We start from the raw sequence: 18,367 nt of genomic DNA, 5'->3' as shown, positions 1-18,367 counted from the left end.
AGACTCAAGGACAGCTGGGAAAATGCAGTAATCCTTCAGTCCCTGGCACGCACAGCATGACAAGAACCCCTGTCGGTGGTTAGTGATCACACAGAAACCAATCGGAAAACGTCCATGCATGGTTTAAAGCACTGAATGGTGCGGACACTTCATGCTGATCATGTTAGGTTTGATGCTGCAGCACACATGGGAAGATCAACCGTGGCATTCTTCATGTTTGTAAATATTCATACCTCAACTTCATCCTCGTCATCAGTCTACCCGACAGGACAGGACAGGACAAGACGGAAAAGACAGAGGATTCTTAGAAGGCACAGAAGTCAGCAAATATGAGATAATCTCAATGTCACATCAAATTCCAAATAAAGAAATGGGCCACCACAACCAGGGAACATTCTCTTGAACTGGGAACTGCCAGGCCTCGCCCTCCTGTCCTGGTCTGGATACTCCCTCCATGAGCTCCAAGACCAGCCCTGACCAGACTCAGGAGGAACTTGCAGGGCCCCAGGCCAACCTCCTGTGGCTGCCCGTGAGGTCAGTACCCAGCTTACCTGGTTCCCAGCCCTGTGCCTCCACTCAGCTGGCTACATCCAGCTGACTCCCCACCACCTGCTGGTCATCAGGGCCTCAGTAAGTGGGCCGGCCTCCATTTACCTGACTCTGCTGTCAGCTGCTATCCCCCCTCATCCTGAGTGCGGGACCTCCCCTCCCCACCCAGGTTGCTGGGCCTGAGCTACAGTTAATCTTTCCACACACAGGCCAGACAGGACCAGTGCAACCACTGCCCAAGCAGAACGTTTCATGTTACTCTCTCCTCAGAAACATGAAATCAAGTTCTTTCAAAAATATCACCTGCCCTTCATGGTGGCCATCTGAACTGAGTCTTTGTACTTTTAATTACTTTATCACTAGATAAACTTCTTTAAGTGACTTTAAATAAAATATCCCATTTCTAAAAATAAACTGCGGATGAAAAATCATGTCAATCTCTTGATTTTAAATTAAACACATCTTCAGTTTAAGTATTTCCACTGAGGTTACAAGTAATCAGACACATGTTTTTTGAGAATTTAATACATTTTGGGAAGTTAAAATGATAAAATGCTTCCAGTTCACGTTCCACAGTGCCCCATTCAAATGGCACTGTGATAAGAGAGGACAATTCTGTCCCACTATTTTTATCTGATGGCTTATTTATTTAACCAGGATGGGTTGCATTTTTTTCCAGCAATTAGCACATGTGCAAAGAGCTGCATGAAAAAAATCTCCAGCCTTCTCAGCATCCTGAAAAGTAACCAGCATTCCCTTTTTATGGAAGAGGAAGCAGGGGTTGGGAGAGGTTACAGATCTCACCCAGGATTATTGGTGCCTTCTGGTGTGGGAGGCCTGTGATATAGCAGCCTGGGTTCTCACAGCCCATCTGGAGAATGACACCAGCAGAAAAGGCCACAGTTGCCTTGTGTTGCCTTGACTGTCACCATTTGGTCTAAAACCAGTTTTGGACACAGGATGAGAAATTCATTTTTCACTGACCCTTACACCTGGGAGGATCCCTGGATTATACTCAGAAACAGGGAGAGAAGAGGAGGGAGAGGTACTCAACAGCTGATATGGGCTGACTCTATAAAAGCAGGGTCTTCAGACTTTACCCCCCCCAACTTCTCATCACTGTTTAATTGCTACTACCTCTGTCCTCGTTTTATTCAGCATCTATACTAAAAGCCATTTATTACATTTTCTTTAAAATCTCTTCTAGTTCCAATGTTCGGGGGATCCATGATTCTAAATCAATTGCCTGGTTTTGTTTTCAGTGGTTTAAGTTGTGCATGTCATTTTCTAAGCGGATTGTGAAATCCTTGGGGTATAAGCTTGTCTTTTACCACACTCACACCTTCCTTGGAGCCCTGCAGCGCTGGGCACACAATGAGCGCCTAATAGTGGAGAGCTGGGGAGATGTGAGGCTGTACACTTTGCTGCAGTGACAATATCCAAATCTTCCAGTAGATGGCAATCATTCTACAAGAATGATACCATTTCGGCCTCTTAAAAACATGGATTAGGTTGATGAACTTTAAGAAGCCTGAACTGTCCAGATTTTAATGTAAATTTAAATATTTTTGAATCAAACTCAAGAAACATTTACCTCTGTTTATAACCGGGAAAACCTCATGTTTTCAGAGAAAGACAGAATTTACAAATTAGTGGGATCTGTAAAAAATCTCAAGAATTTGGCAAGAAATTATGATGTGTTTTCATAACTATAAGCATACTGGGCTTGAATTTTTCACCCTCCAATGTGTCTCATTTCCACAAAAATAAGCAATCCCTTTTTAAAACTTTAAAAAAGAATACTTTGGAATGAAATGTGGGACATAGCTTGCTCAAGAGGATCCAGTTTGCTTCCTGAGTTGCTGTTATACAGGAGGCTAAAGATCCTGCTGAGCCCAGAATCTTAGACGACGAGACAGAAGGCTCTCAGCTGATGACACTGGCATCCAGAACTACCTGGAGGCTGTAGAAAGGGTTCCTTCTGGAGAAAAATGACCTGAGCACTCCCTCGGGGTCCAGAAAATCCCAAGGAAACAAAGGGTTTAGGTGAAAGTGGATGGTAAGGGGGTTGATAAGTCCATGGTTCTCAGAACTGCCTTGAAGTTGCAACCAAATTTCTAAGTTGTGCTCCCAGGTTTCTCTGTGCAGATCAGACCCATCAGGAATGTGGACACTTGAGAGCAGTGACCACATGCCCTCTGTTTTGCCTACTATATGGACACATCTTGGCACAGAGGCAGTCTCAGTGAGGTCTTCTTAACTGGCTTTCTTCCTCCCCAAAGAAATCTGCCTGACTTGAGTTCAGCTGAGGCTTGTGACCCCCTGGACAATGTCACACCCTATGCCTTAATCCTCTCCTCATCTCGTGCCCTGTGCTGCTGGGAGCCATGTTCCACGCACACATGTGAGAAGTTCATGGGCACCAATCCAAACGATACAAAAATCACTCCAAAGAGTCCCTCAACAGGTTTTAAAAATGACCTGTCAGTATCAAAAAAGATGACTCTATTCTCAAGTCTGTTCAAGTAAGGATAAATGGTGAATAAAGGAGAATTTCCAGAAAATTTCTTCCTTTTGCCTGGAACTGACCTTATAGCTTTACTAGTAATGGATGAGATGTGCGAGATACCACCCTGGTTTTTGTATTTTGTAAAGGCACATCAGGAAGGGAACCTGCACTGTGTGTCTCTGGTGTCTGTAGCATCTTCATGCCTCCCTCTACCCTCCACTTACTGAACATCTCCCATCTGAATGCCCACTACCCTCAAGGCCTGGGTGGGCTCATGGCTGAGGTGGGAGAGAGGGGGGAAGAGCCCAGGAACGGGGAAAACATGTAAGTGTGCAGGGGCACCTCAAGGTGCTGTAGGAAACTCCTGCTGGATTCACTCTCCTCTGGGATCTCTTCCCACACTGATACTTGTGACTCAAGGGACTGCCGATAGCCTATCAGACTAACTCCTTGAGCAATCAAATCATCTTCTCTATTCAGGTGCCTCAAGTGTCTGGTCCGTGTGTCAACTGATTGGTTATATAGCATCACTATGAAGATTAAATGCTAGATCAATTCCCAAATCAGTACATTTGTCTTCCTATGATAAGTGGCATTAACTTTTACATTTTTCTTGTCTTCTTTCCATTTTACCCACATCACAGAGATTAAAAACGGAATCAAGCATTTAGTGTCATCAGCATCATATGACACACCAACGTGGGTTACATGTTCCTCTTCAGCCACACATTCTTAGTTTTATGTATTCTTGGTCCTTGTTTGTTATATAGCAGATTTTCACTGAAACTGTAGAGGAGTAGTTTAAAAGCACTTTTTAAAAGAGGGATTGTTTTTCAAAGCCAAAAAAAAATATGGTTGATCTTACTTTCAAAATAAATGACACAAAGAGACTGATTCCATGAAACTTACATCAGTGATCATCTTCCCTCTGGTCTTATTTCTCTCTCTGTGGTTGGCCCGTTTCTGTTTCTGCTGCAAAACCCTTTCTCTGGTGGTGCGATACTCCAGCGCAAATTCACTAATGATCCTGCAGAACTTGTTTATGTTCACCTCCCGGATGGCGTAAGGCGGATGGCCCATAAAGAGCAGAAAGGAGTGGAATCTGCAAGGAAAAAATAGTAATGGCAATGACTTCGGTGTTAAGAAACAAAAATGAACTGTCTGCAATCTTCCAGTAGGAAACCAATGAGTCGAGCTCTTGGTGCAAGGACATTGTTCATTTTTCACTCCTGGAGCTTTTAGTTTTAAAAGTCTTCTCAAATGAAAACGCAAACAGAAATCAAGTTCAACTCACTTCCTCAGTGATGGAGGTTTTATGTCTAGGTGGTAAAATTTCAGGAGATTCATTTTTCATTATCTATGTATTAATGTTTTTCTAAAATGGATCTGTATAACTTCTGAAAGAAAAATGATAAAGTACTATTTTAAAGAAAATACTGCACAGTTTCTAGATTATACAAGAATTAAATAGGAATGAAATGTTGCTTGGAAATTCCTTTAATGAATACTTAGAGTAGAGATGAGCATATTATAAGTAACATGTTCACTGACAGTTTACAAAGAGATGCTTATAAAGTTTTCTGAGAGGGCCGGCCCATGCTCACTTGGGAGAGTGCGGTGCTTATAACACCAAGGCCACGGGTTCGGATCCTATATAGGGATGGCCAGTTAGCTCACTGGCTGAGCATGGTGCTGACAACACCAAGTCAAAGGTTAAGATCCCCTTACCGGTCATCTTTTTGAAATAATAATAAGAAAGTTTCTGAGTAAATATTTTAAAACGTTTTCTTGCAATATTACATAAATCTTAATTTAATTAAGAAACACCAAATGAGCAGAACAAACTAAATTGATTTCAGCTACTTAATTTATCATCAAAACTATTTGATTCTACTTGTTCAACAAGAAGATACTGGAGGACAGGGAAATCTTTATGGAACCAACAGTATTATGTAAGTGATACTATTTGTAGAGAAAAACTTTTGGTTTTGTTCATTCTAATCTGTACAGTTTTAATATGGGTGTTTTGGTTTTTTTAAAATGAGGGACATTGACTTATTCTTTTTGTGAAGAATGATTAAGTAGAACATACAACTTATATTCGACTGGCCCCAACTACCTCTCTGACTTCATCTGTCCTGACTCCAGCTACACGGGACTCCTGTTTATTCCTTCGAATAAGCCCACCTCATGGCCACAGGCCCATGTGGTGTGTATGTTGGAAACCCTGGAGGGACACAGAGACTGAGGAGCTGAGAGCCTGCAAGGCCTGGGGTGGGGGAGGGAGGGACAAGGAGTCCATCTAATACCAGCTGTTCCCTGTGCCTAGACCAGTCCCCCCACAGACAGCTGCAGGGATGGCTCTCATCCCACAGGTCTCTGCTCAAGTACCACCTCCTTGGAAAAGCCTTCCCTGACCACTCTACATAAAACAGCACCTTCTCATCACTACCTATCCTCTTAATTCTTAATTCTTATAGGCTTAATTCTTAATTTAATTTATACTCTTAATTCTTCTTCCTCCTGGTTCTTACTACCACCTGACATTATATATTGGATATATGCTATGATATGCTGTTGGGATAGGACAGTGTAATGCATAATATGTATTATTTTATCACTATTCGAGATGTATATGCAGGAAGAATTGAGGGAAGAATCCATCAGCCCACAGCTGGATAACTATTCACCTCATTCTTCATATGTTAGTCCTCTGGGTCACCTTTTATAGATAAGTACAACCCAATATCCCTTTACCCTCCGCATTCTAGAACATTGTTTTGGAACCAGAGGGGATCCAAAGTTAACATACAAATCTGAAATATGATTTAAGCATATATTTTGCAAACAAGTAACAACAAGCAAGTAAAATGCACATCTGAAAGAAGAATCAGACATTTGAAAAGAGAGAGACCATGTCATCATGACTTCAGAAGAACAAAGCAGGTATGAACTTAGGGCAGTAAAACATTTTTGTTAGTTGAGTTTGTAACTTTTAGTATATGTGACATGAAGATTTATGGTTACAGACAGGCTGGCTCCCCTCATCAGTACCCCAAGGTACAAATCAAACATCTTCAATTTGTTCCATTATCCGCCCTTTTACTGAAGTGTGCTACTGAGAGGGTATCTGGCCCAGGCTGGGGAGGGGTGGGTTTGGGGGCAATGGGATGCCTGTCTAGGTGTTTGTTTTCTGCCTGCCTCTCCCCATGGAATGCCAGCCCATTGCTGTGATTCGCTAAGCCTCCCAGGAAGGCTTCCTTCCCCACTTCCCACCTGGGCCCTCTCTCCCCAGTGCCTTTCACAGTGTAACTGCAGCCAAATGAATCCACAGGAATAAGGCAATGAATCCACATCCATAGAGTGGGGTTAGGCAGTTAGGACAGCAGTATAAAAGGAAAGGTTACTATCCAAAACAACATTTTTGAAAGCCAGGTTCTGCCTACAGAGACAGTTATATAGCTACTTGAAACTTTCAGATCTGAAGTCTTATATTTAGGCTGATCTGCATGACCAATAATTTTCATAAAATTGTTCCAAATGGAAACTGTTTGTTTTGTTTTACTTTGTTTTTGTATTTTTTTTTTTTAATTGGGAATTGCTTGAGTCATACAAAGCATAGAGGGCCAAAGCAGCTCACATTCCATGCCTCTCCTTTTTAACCATGTTAGAAGCAGTGTATTTGGATTTCAGTAAGAATTTCATAGACAACATTTCTTATACGAGTTATGTCCTCCTATCCTGAGGGCAGCTGGGAGGTCTAGATGGAGCATAGTTAGGAGGATATAGTTAAACAACTAAATTCCAAAAGTACTGATTAATGGATGGTGGTCAGCCTGGAGGGAAGATTATGTTTTTATTTCAATATTTAAAAACTAACCCCTTTTTCTCAACCGTCTGGATCAAGACCCAGGAAGCATGATTATCAAAGAAGCAAATGACACAGGCTGGGAGAGGGCTCACACACAGGTAAGAGAAGCAGGTTTTTAAAAGTTCTCTATGGGTTTAAGGAAGGTAAAAGAAGCAAGCAAGGGGAAGGAGAGAAGAGAGGAAGGGTGGGCAAGGGTCCTACAACCACATTCTGTGACAAAGCAAAGGAGAAGAAAGAGGTGGCACATGATAGGACATGCCCTGGCCTGGAAAGTTAGAAGACCTGGTTCTAGTCCTAGAGAGGCCACCACTTACTAGTAGAATAGCCCTGGATAGCACCAGAGTTGCTCTGGACCCCAGCCAGCCTCCCTGTGGGCAAAGCAAGGTCTGAGACATCACTGCTGTGTCTCCAGAGTCCTGGATCCTATGACTGAAAAAGACTGAGGCAGAGGAGAGCACCTGTGCTGGGGCCAGACCCTATTCAGGCTGGCTGCAGCATAGAGCAGCCGGCAAAGAATCCACAACTGGGAGGTACACAAACTGCAGATCAGATAAAGGAGGAACTTTTCTAACAAGTAGATCTGACTTGCAAGAACGTGTGCTCTCTGTAGATGAAATTATTTGAGCAGATGCAGAAATGCAGGGTTCAAGTTGTCAGAGGTCTTACAGCTGCAACTCCTAATCAAATGGGATTTGGGGATCAAATTATCTCAGATTTTTTCCAACTTCAAGATTCAATGGCATCATATTATTGTGTAAAAAAAATTAAGTATCCATGAAACTGTTAAATATCTGTATCGTAGGTGTACTTGCTATGCACCAAGAGCATACCGTAAAATTTCTTTAAATTTAACCTTCAGATCTTGGTTTGCAGAATACTTTAATATGCCATTGTACTGATGTTTCCATAAGTTCCTCAGCCTACTTACCTGTTAATTATCCTTCTATGGACAATCTTCAAAATTATAATTCGCTCTACACAGTCTTTTAGGAACTCTGACATTCGTTGTTTTAAAACTGGTTTCATTTCATGTTTTGCAATTGCCTTGAGGTGATCCCATGAAGCTTTGCATCTTCTCTCCATCTGACATAAATTATCCTGAAGTTGATCAAAATCAACCTGAAAATCAGAGAGAGGACATTGCAAATGTGCTGAAACAACTGGACACCAACCTGAACTGGGAGAACAAACTGCCTCTGGGAAGAAATAGACATCAAAACCAAATTTGCATCTTTAAATACAAACATATTTATGGTCTAAATATTATTCACATGTGTATTTATCATTGTCTCGACATCAATTTATTTAGTGATAAAAGTGTTCTCCAAATAAACCCAATACATGTGTCACTTTTTTTTTTTTTTTTTTTGCCTTACTTGGAAAGAAAGCTTAGGGAAGTCTTTGGGAATTGTAAACTAAAACACGATATGAAGGAACCCTAGTACAAGATGAATTGAGTAGATGTCTCATAAAATTCTCAGAGCACTCTAGTTCTTCAGAGATGATATTTCACTAAAGGTTGAGGAATGCATTCTAGTCACACATGGCTGGCTCTGCTATGTGGGGCCAGCTAAGGGCAGCCAGCATCTCTTCACGGTGATCTCCTTCATAATTTGTGGAACAAAATTATTTTATTCCTCTGCTCACTCCCTTGTTCAACCAACACTCATAGAGAAACTCATATACATGTTCTTGTACCAGGCACTAAGAACACAAAGACAAATGCTGAATGAGACTAAATTCTTGTCTGCAAAAAGGCTCACTGTATACACGGGTGATCACTAAGCCCTGAAGGTGTACAGCACCCCCGGGCAGCGGTACACAGGCAGCATGTGTCCTTGTGTGTGTGTGTGTTTGCATGCATGAGGTCTTGCCAGAACACACAAATCACACATTCAAAGAACAGATGTGACAGAGCACTGTGTATCCAGGGAAGTGCAAACAGTTTGGATTGACTGAAGTGGCCTGAGGTGAGGCTTTCTGTGGTAATGCTTTCATAGAATTTCTAGAATAAAAATTACATGAATCAGAGCTACTTAGTCATGAAAAAAAAAATACACTCAAGGGCCATATTTAATAGAAGGAGATGTAAGATGGGAAAAGAAATTGAGAAGGATGGGAGGAGAGGAAGAAATAATTAAACAAATGGGTGAAACTGAAGGGAGGGGACTGAGGTGGATGGAGAGGGAGCCGTGGTGGGAAGGAATAAGAGTGGGGCAAGCAGAAGTCAGAGAAAGCAGAAGAAGATTCATGGAGGTGAGCTGCCATTGCTTAGATGCAATGACTGTGGTCATGAGAGCAGGGCCTGGACGAGAACACCGGCAGCAGACTTGCCGGAGTGACCTCAGACCCCTGCCCCCACTCAAAAGGACAGTGGAGGGATCAAGTTAACAAAGGTGGCTTCTGTGAGAGGACGTGTGGCACCCAACAGGATGAAGACACACTGACCACAGGGGATGCCACATGTCCTGGATTTCTTGATGCTGTAGAGCCAAAAAGGGAAGGCAAGTTCAGGCAGAGCCCTGGGCTTCAGGGAAGCAGAAGATTCATGGCACTTTGAGGAAAATGATTTGTCTGAAACCAAAGGAATCCTGGGTCCAGACAGAAAAGGCTTCCTTATGATATAAATGTAGCTGGGGGGGGGGGGGGTGGCGGGCAGCGGAAATCTAGCATTCAGCTGAGAATAAAAAAAATGCAGACTGAGTAGAGAAGGACTGAAGAGTTCAAAGCATAAGTCTAGAAAAGGATCCAGATGACTTGAGATTGACAAGTAGCATCTATGAGGTTTTAAGCAAACTCAAGCCGAGCAGAGTTAGTATAGCAGGTCTATGACTCTCCGGATCTGTCCTCATTTGCATCTGGCAACTGCCTTGACCCAAAGTAAAATAACTTCAGTTCAGCTCAAACATGTCCCGAGCAGCTCTGTGCAATCTAACCAGATGATGCTTGCCCAGCAGGGCAGTAGGCACACATCGGGTAGGCAGACATGATGCAAGATCGGTTTTGATGGAAAGAGCCCACTGTGAACCCCTAAGGGGGTGGCAGAAGAAAGTAACCACATTGCCAATGGAAACTAGGTGGGGAACATTGTGTCCAAAAGCAGTTTGAGATTGAGCTTAATGTAGTGTCTTTTGCAGAGGCCTGGAAAGTTCCCTCACTGGCTGCCACCTGAGGACCCTGCAAAGATCTAAGAGGCACACATGATCTGAGTCTTTACAGTGACCTATGACCTCAGATTCTGTTATGAGCCTTTTTCATAAAGGATTAACAAGGGAAGAGAGGGAGAAAAAGGGGAAGAGAGGGAGAAAAAGGGGTAGAGAGGTTGCATAACTTGTGAGAGACCACACAGCTGGTAGTGGTGGGCCTAGGATTCAAGCCTGGGTCTCTCTGGCTTCAGAGTCTGAGGCCTCAACCATCACACCTTAAGCCAAGGTTTGTCTGTAAAAAACTTCCACTCCAGGGAGAGAGCTGGCCTGCCTTCTGTTGTGAGAAGGAAGTCCTCTCCCGAGGACTGCTCCATATGTGCCACTTTGCCTGTAGGAAGACATGTGGGCTGGGCCAGCAAGCAAAACCAAGTCTTACCAAGTCTGCCTGGGATGCTGAGGGACAGTGCAGGGATGAAGGCAGGGGCAGAAGCTGCAGAGGGATGTGGTGGAGAATGCACACAGTATGAGAACGGTGGTACTCGAAACATATGCTGCAAATTCCCTGACACTCGCCCCTTCAAAATGTAGACTTATTCCCTTTCCTTTGATGTGAGCCATCTTTAGTGACTTTCTTCTAGTGATTGGAATGTGGAGGCTGGGTCAGAAAAAGGACAGAGCTTCCACCTGTCTCTCTCTCTCTCAGATCACTCCTTCCGGGGAGACCATCTGCCATGTCATGAGGACACTCCAGGAGCCCTGGGAGAGGCCCACGTGGGAAGGAATTGAGACGGCCCTCTAACAACCCTGCCCCAGGCGAGCCTTCAGACAATTGCAGCATAGCTAACATCTAGTCTGAAAGCTCACAAGAGACCTTGAGACAGAACCACCCATGAAATAATGTATCTTGTCATCTGTTATAGATTGAATTGTGTCACTCCCAAATTCATACCTTGAAGTCCTAATGACTAGTATCTCAGAATGCGTCCTTATTTGGAAATAGGGTCACTGCAGATGTAATTAGTTAAGTTGGGATGAGGTCACACTGGAGTAGGGTGGGCCCCTAATCCAATATGACTGGTGTCATTATAAGAAAGGGAAATCTGGACGCAGACACACAGGGAGAGCACCATGTGAAGAAGGCAGAGATGGGGTGATTGCCAGTAAACCACCAGAAGCTAAGAGAAAAACATGGAACAGATTCTCCCTCACAGTCCTCAGAGGGAAGCAACCCTGCCAACACCTTGATTTCAGACTTCTGTCCTCCAGAACTGCAAGACACTACATTTCTGTTATTGTAAGCTGCCCAGTTTGTAGTATACTTTGTTACAGCAGCCCTAGGAAACTAATATATTGTGTTAAGCCACTAGTTTTTAGGATGATTTGTTACACAGCTGTAGATAACTAATACAAGTAGGTGAATGGCGAGGGAGGGGACACTGCATTGTCACTAGGAGCCGTGGGAGTCAGGGTCAGCGATCACTTGTCACTGTTGCTCTTTGAAATCTGAATTAAGTGGTTAATATGCTGCACGAGTCTGTGAAGTCCTACTCTGCTAGGAGTGAACAGAACTGTCCCCACCTTGGCCCATTTCTGCCAGCCTCTGGTGGAAGACAGTTTTCTGCAGATGCCAGAGCAAACCTGCCCCTTGGCAGTTGCAGTGGTGAGGCCCAAAGTGTGGTACCCCGGAGGATGGGTGAACGTAGCTGGGGCTGGGGCTTCCTGAAGCTTATTTTGTACCTGTCTGCACAGAAGGGCCTCTAACACCCACGGAGGCTTTGGGAGCAAAATCTGAGAAGAGGAGGTAGATGCCCTCCTGCTGCAGGTCACAGGGGTCTGGGTCAATGGTCATCTTCAGGAATTGCCAAAGTTAATGGGTAGGTAGTCTGCAGTTTTGGCTTGCGCAGCCAATCTTTAGGCAAAGATAAGTTATTTAGTTATTGTAGCTACCTGATAACTAAAACGCCAGCAAGCTTTTGGGAAAGATCTGATATTGAAGGGGCCCAAAGCAGTCACTGAGGTCCAGAATGGTGTCGGGACTCCTGGGCCAGGGTTGCTCTCATTACAAGCAGACTCCCCCTGGGGAAGGCCCTGGGTAAAACCAAAGGCTACATGTGAAAAGGGGACTGATATGTTCTGGGTGGTTCTGGAAACAGGACCAAGGTGAAGGGGATCCAGACAGCCAGGCAGACCTTGTTTCAAACAGTTATTCCTAACAAAACTGTCTTTGGGGGAGATGCTTACAGGGGATGTTGGAGCAACAACTAGAGGGGTACTCAGAGGGGTTTTTGCCTTGGTTAGGATATTAAAGTAGTATTGTAAAGACCTCAGAACAGTGCCTGTCACAGAATAACATGACACAAGTTCCTGTTAAATAGAGGACTCTGTGTGCTAAGAGGCTCTCGGTTAGTGCTCTGAGCTGGAGTAACACTGGCTAAGCCTCTTTTTGTCTCAGGACAGGTCTACTGTCAGGCCAGCTCAGGGTCCCCCTGCTCAGTGTAGCTGGCAGCTGCCAGCCCGTGGTTCCTGAGGCAGGTGAAGGAGGCTCCCAGCCACCAGGTCCTCACAAGCCAGTTCTGTGGGAGAAGGCAGAGAGAGGGAGCTCTCCTTGAAGGAGACCTTAGCAGCCCCCTTCCCATCCCAGGCCCCATCTACCTAAACACCCGCTCTGCTCCTCTGGTGGATTCCAACATGTCCACACTTTCAGCTCCTGCTTCCCAGCCTGGGTTGTTTCCAGGAGGTTCCTCCATGCTGGCCTGATTCCTGCACCCTACCCTATTCAAGGTCCCCATCCCCCATCCCGCAGTGAGTTTCCTGTGCTCCCAAGGCCTCCACATCTCCCAGTCTTGGTGTATTTGGGATTCCTCCAGCGGTTGTTCAGCCCAGTGATGCTCCTCACTACTGAGACAATCACTTTTCCAATAAACCACAGTTCATGAAGATACTACCCCTGCACTCACTTTAAGGGTGTGCAGCTAAGGGGCCAATGCTATATACTGTTTACAGTCCTATAAAAATGTCCCCTCTGCATAAGATCACAGGGATGTTTGGGAGCAGAGGCCAGACGTGCTCTCTGTTTCCTGGCTCCACACCTCACTGCAAGGTCCTATGGACGTCTTAGGAGGAGCCAAATCACATGTTTTGGACACGTTTGCCCACCTAAAACAAGCTGTGCAGTCGTAGTGTTCTGGACAATCCAGCCTGGTGAGTCACACTGCTCACCAGCGGCTGTGGAGTGAGCACTGGGATGGCAGGCTCGCTCACATACCTCAGTAGGAAAGAATCTGACCGAGAACCAGAGATAGGAAAAAAATCTTAAAAGTTCATTAGAAATGGCACAAAGCGAATCACAGTCACAGACACTAGAGCAGGGAATGCAGGCAGCACTTGAACGTCTTACTTAATAGAGCTTGTGTGCCTCAGAGATGACTGATAAAGATCCAACAGTTGAGGCCGAGGCAGGTCTGCTCCTCGGTGTCCTCGGACGTACCTTGGCTGACCTGGTGATGGCCCCGATCTCCGAGTACAGATCGGAGCTGTCTGGGAAGTTTTCCACCACCATGGTGCACACATGGTGGAGAAGCGACTGCTTGTGCACTGTGTCTTTGACTTCTGGAACTTTCTCGAGGTAGCTTAACTCAAATGCTTTGGCCTGTTAGGTGAACATTAAAGATGGAAGAACAAATTTTATGTAGGCTCTTAGAATAGCACAGAAGGTTAGAATCAATGCCTGGCTGCAGTCGCTCAATATTGAGTTTCTCAGGCCACATGTTCCATCATCCCTAGCTGATCACATGTGGGCCAGCCACACTGAGAATGAAGTGCCACCTGCCACATGCCAGGGCTCACCCCTAATTCCACGTGCCTTAGGACAGTCCCCAGCATCTGTGTCTCTACAGCCTCTTCCTCCCCTTCTCCTGCTGTTTATCTATTCTCAGCCACAGTGAGGCCAATGAGAAAAAAAGACGTTTTTTTAAAGGACCAGAATGTGTAAGAGCACAAATATTTGAGCAATAAGCTCAGGAAAAGAAAAGAAACCAGGGCAGAAGAAAATTCCCCAATGTCAATTTTGACAGTAGCCACACTTCATAAGGAATAGTGTGCTTATTTTTCTAGTTTTTCTTATTAATAGCAAGACACAAACTCAAATAAATAGGCCCTGATATTTTAAGGACATAATTCCTTCACATTTTCAGCAAGAAGATACAAAAGTTGTTTGTTCTATTGTGCTTTGTGGGATCAGAGATACAAACTCCATCAGCAAATGACAGGCAGGGATTCTGTGACGGGGGGCGAGAGGATAAGGATGGGGAAGACTTACATTTGTTCCATTTAGAAAGTTCCCGATGGCTAAGAGGGTAGACAGGATAAAGCCCAAGGTTTTATTGTTCTCCAATTGGTCTATGCCTTCCTTCAGGTCCAAAAGTGGTTCCGCCACTTCCTTTCAGTTAAAAAAAACATATACACATATAGATAGAAGATGGCAAAAAGAGTGTACATTTCGCTTTACTTTGTTTTTTAAAAAATTTTTCCTATAAGAAAATAGCAAGTGGATTTCCCCCCGGCACAAGGAGATCCCATGAGACGGGCGTGCACTCACAGGTATGGGAAAGTGACAAAGGGCAGCAGGGAGGGAGTCTAATCCTGAGTCTCTGCAGTGGAGACCAGACAAAGCTCGTGCTGGGGTGACAAACACTCTGCCTTAGCCCTCTTCTTCCCCATTGTCCAAGCCCACATAGGACTCTTAGGTCACACCCTCCTCTCATGCTCTCTCCTGATGATGGCTGACTTCTGTGACACTTTTCCCATGTTCCTTCAGCATCTGGCCAGGCAGATGACACTGAAAACTGTGGCCTCACTGTCCCTGGACCACTCACATCTCCTCCCCTCTAGGCTCCCCTCTTAGCCTGGGCTACTCACTCACTAGAAGGCCACCGTCCTTGTTGCTCCCACCACCTTCATAACTCCCAGACCTCAAGCCTTCCCTGTGGCCTCCTGGCCTCAATCTCCCCTTCCTGCCCCACTGTCATTCTGTGCCCCCACTTCCACATGCTTCCTGAGGCTCTCCCCTAGCTGCATCCCAAAGCCAGAGGTTTAGCTTCAGTCTCTCCGGCCCAGCTTCTGCCAGGCTGGCCCTGCCAATCCCCAACCAATGCTGACCCAAATATTTGTTTCCTCCATGATGGTACTTTGCTAGAGAAAGTCACCTAAGAGTGCTGACTGACTTTGTGACCAAGTTATACCCGTCACCTAAGTAGTTCTAGGTGTCTTCATCTCTGCTTGATTCCCTAATGAATTCAAATATAGTACTTTCCTCCTGAAGCCCCCCAAATTTACTGCAATCTACCTGGCCCTCAGTATAGGACCTTGCTACCCTCTTTGCTGGAAGATGGAGACCACGCAGCCTCTCAAGCTGGGCTTTTGAATATCTCCTCGGGGCACTTCCTCTCAACTAAGCTCCCCTGAAGTTCAACTTCCATCTCTCCCTTTTCTGCTCCACCGGTTCCTTCTGTCCAGCCTGGCCCAGGCCAGAGAGGACGCCTGTGTGTTCCGCTTCCAGCTCCAGGGGAGTCTCCCCACGCCTTCCTCGTCAAGGCCCCCTTCCTTCTACTCTCCTCTCAACCTCCTGCAATCTGCCCCATCTTCAACTTTCTGCTGAGGATATCCCTCCAAGGGATCCAAGGTCCTGCTAACTGCCACAGTCAATGGCAGTTTAAGTGATTATCGTCAGGTGAAGGATTACAGAACTTGTTCCACACTGTGCTTTTCCATATTTTCCAAGTTCTCTACAATAAAATAAAGAGTATGAAAAAAACTTAACTTTTTAAAATCAGTCATTGGTGATTTGTGGCCATCAAGTGTGTGAGGCTGGTGCCAGGCAGATGCTTTAGAATGACCCTCCTTGGCAGGCTGCTGATCACTTAGTGTAGACACAACCTCATCATCATCAACTCACCCTCCAAACTCTGAGTCAAGAATGACACCTCACTACCAATGAAGACCTGGCTTTCTCAACACTGGATGTGGGATCAGCTGCCTCTCACACTGTGTACTTACCCTTTCTGTAGTTTCATAATCCACTTTGAATGCCCAGAGGTGCAGCCGAGCCGAGAGCTCACTGATGGAGGACAACGTGAGGAGGAACTGCTCTGCGCTGCCCAAGGGCACTTCGGGGTTGGCCAGCTGAGCTTCCTGGATTTTCTGCTTCTCCTCTTCGGTGGGAATCATGGTTAGAATTTTCTAGAAAGATGGGATGCTATATTATATTCTCTCTTAGGGATGGACCCTATGCCACCCCTTCAATGTTCTCAAATTCATATTACAATATTCTAGCCAGGTAGTATTTGTGTTTTAAAAATTATGTACAGGTGTTATATTGTCATAAACCAAATACACTTAAGCAACTTGCCCCAAATTTTCTGGGTTTTGCACATGAAGGATAGTCTAGTCAAGAAATGGAGATGGGAGGTGAGAGAAAGGTAAAAGGTAAGACATAAGATTAGAGACCAACTCCTTGTTCCCTAGGAAATAGAGTAAAATGTGTCAAGAATATATGCTTTGCAGCATTTCTCATGAATTAATTTAAGAGTTTACAAAATGAATCATTTTCAAAGAACTCAGATTGACTTTTGTTCATGTGACATATTACAATGTTAACTATTTTAACTATATTTCAAAACAAACAGAAATGATAGAACTTTAAATAATATCAAACTCAAGTCTGAATGAAAAAAATAATGATGGTATTTATAAAGAGCAATGCCTACCTACTAATGAAAAAGGTATATCTTTTTGCTTTTGTTACTGGTAAAAATCTATTGCAGAAGGCAGAGAAGGCAAAAAGGCAACAGAATGATTCTTATAGGTTCAAATTCCTTCGTGATTACAGTTTTCAAAAGGTAAAAATTCCCATGTCCCCTCTTAACATTCCTATATTAATATTGCATGGAAATCCTAGCCAGGCACATAAAAGAAACAAAAGACATACATACTGGAAAGGAAAAAAATAAAACTGCTCATATTCATGGATGACATGACTGTCTGCACAGAACATTGTAAGGAATCTACACAAAACCTTTAAAACAATAAAGTGAGCTTAACAATCATGTATGATATAAGGTTCATACACAATAATCCATTTTACTCCTATATGTTGATAATAAACCAAATAAAAATTAAATGCTATTTACAATGAAATACATAGGTATAAATCTAACAAATCATGTATAGTATCTGTATGCTGGATACTAGAGAATGCTGATGAAAGCAATCAAAGAAGATTTAATAAATGAGTGGAGAGACATACTGCGTTCATGGATTGAAAGACTCAATACAGTCAAGATGTTAATTTTCCCCAAATTAATCTATAGATTTAACTCAATTTCCACCAAAATACCAACATGATTTTTTTTTTGTAGCTATAGACAAGCTGATTATAAAAGTTATATGGTAAGGCAGAAGAACTAAAACAACCAAAACGAATTTGAAAAAGAATAACCTTGAAGGAATAACACTACTTAACTTTAAGAACTATAAAGTTATAGTAATGAGGACAGTGCGGCATTGGCAAAAGGACAGACACACAGATCAATAGGACAGAACAGACAGTCCAGAAATATAACATATGGATATGGCCCATTGACTTTTGACGAAGGTGCAAAGTCATTTCAATGGAGAAAGGTTAGTATTTTCAACAAATGGTCTTGAAATAGCTAGACTCCATATGCAAAATAATGAACCTCAACTTAAGCCTTATACTTTATACATGAACAAATTCAAAACGGATAATAGATCTAAAAGCAAAATGTAACACTATAGAACTTTTAGAAGGAAACATAGGAAAAAATCTTTGTGATCCATCTTAAGCAAACAATTTTTAGACATAATACCAAGAAGAATAGGTTGATAAACTGAACTTCATCTAAACTAAAAACTTTGCTCTGTGAAAGACACTGTTAAGAGAATAAAAAGACCAAGGTCATGGGTTTGTATCCTCGCACCTGCTAGCTGCCAAAAACAAAACAAAAGAGAGAATAAAAAGGCAAGCTATAGTTCCTCAAAAGATTAAACAGAGTTACCATATGACCTAGCAATTGCATTTCTGGGTATCACCCTAGAAACATGAAAACTTATGTTCGTACAAAAACTCATATGTGAATATTCGTCTTTGTAGTAGCTTTATTCATAACTGCCCCAAACTGGACCAAGCTAAATATTCTTCAGAGGCAGAGTAGATAAACTGAGGTACATCCCTACAATGGAATACTGCTCAGCAACAAAAAGGAACAAACTATA

At 43.6% G+C, this 18,367-nt stretch overlaps 1 protein-coding gene across 2 annotated transcripts in view; it reads right to left on the bottom strand.

The window, feature by feature from the left end:
• The window catches only part of FHOD3 (formin homology 2 domain containing 3), a 478,616-nt gene that overhangs the window by 19,985 nt on the left and 440,264 nt on the right, over window positions 1-18,367 (bottom strand). For both annotated transcript variants that reach the window (XM_063076795.1, XM_063076796.1), the window contains 6 exons: window positions 16,130-16,312; window positions 14,394-14,513; window positions 13,563-13,724; window positions 7,858-8,048; window positions 3,968-4,160; window positions 234-257 (listed from right to left, as the gene is read on the bottom strand). In XM_063076795.1, the coding sequence (XP_062932865.1) occupies window positions 234-257; window positions 3,968-4,160; window positions 7,858-8,048; window positions 13,563-13,724; window positions 14,394-14,513; window positions 16,130-16,312 (873 nt within the window). The remainder of the gene's footprint in view (window positions 1-233; window positions 258-3,967; window positions 4,161-7,857; window positions 8,049-13,562; window positions 13,725-14,393; window positions 14,514-16,129; window positions 16,313-18,367) is intronic.

The sequence above is a fragment of the Cynocephalus volans genome, chromosome 13, assembly GCF_027409185.1.
Source record: "Cynocephalus volans isolate mCynVol1 chromosome 13, mCynVol1.pri, whole genome shotgun sequence".
Classification (NCBI taxonomy): Eukaryota; Metazoa; Chordata; class Mammalia; order Dermoptera; family Cynocephalidae; genus Cynocephalus; species Cynocephalus volans.
The sequence above is the reverse complement of the archived record's forward strand: the minus strand, read 5'-3'. Positions and strand labels throughout refer to the sequence as shown.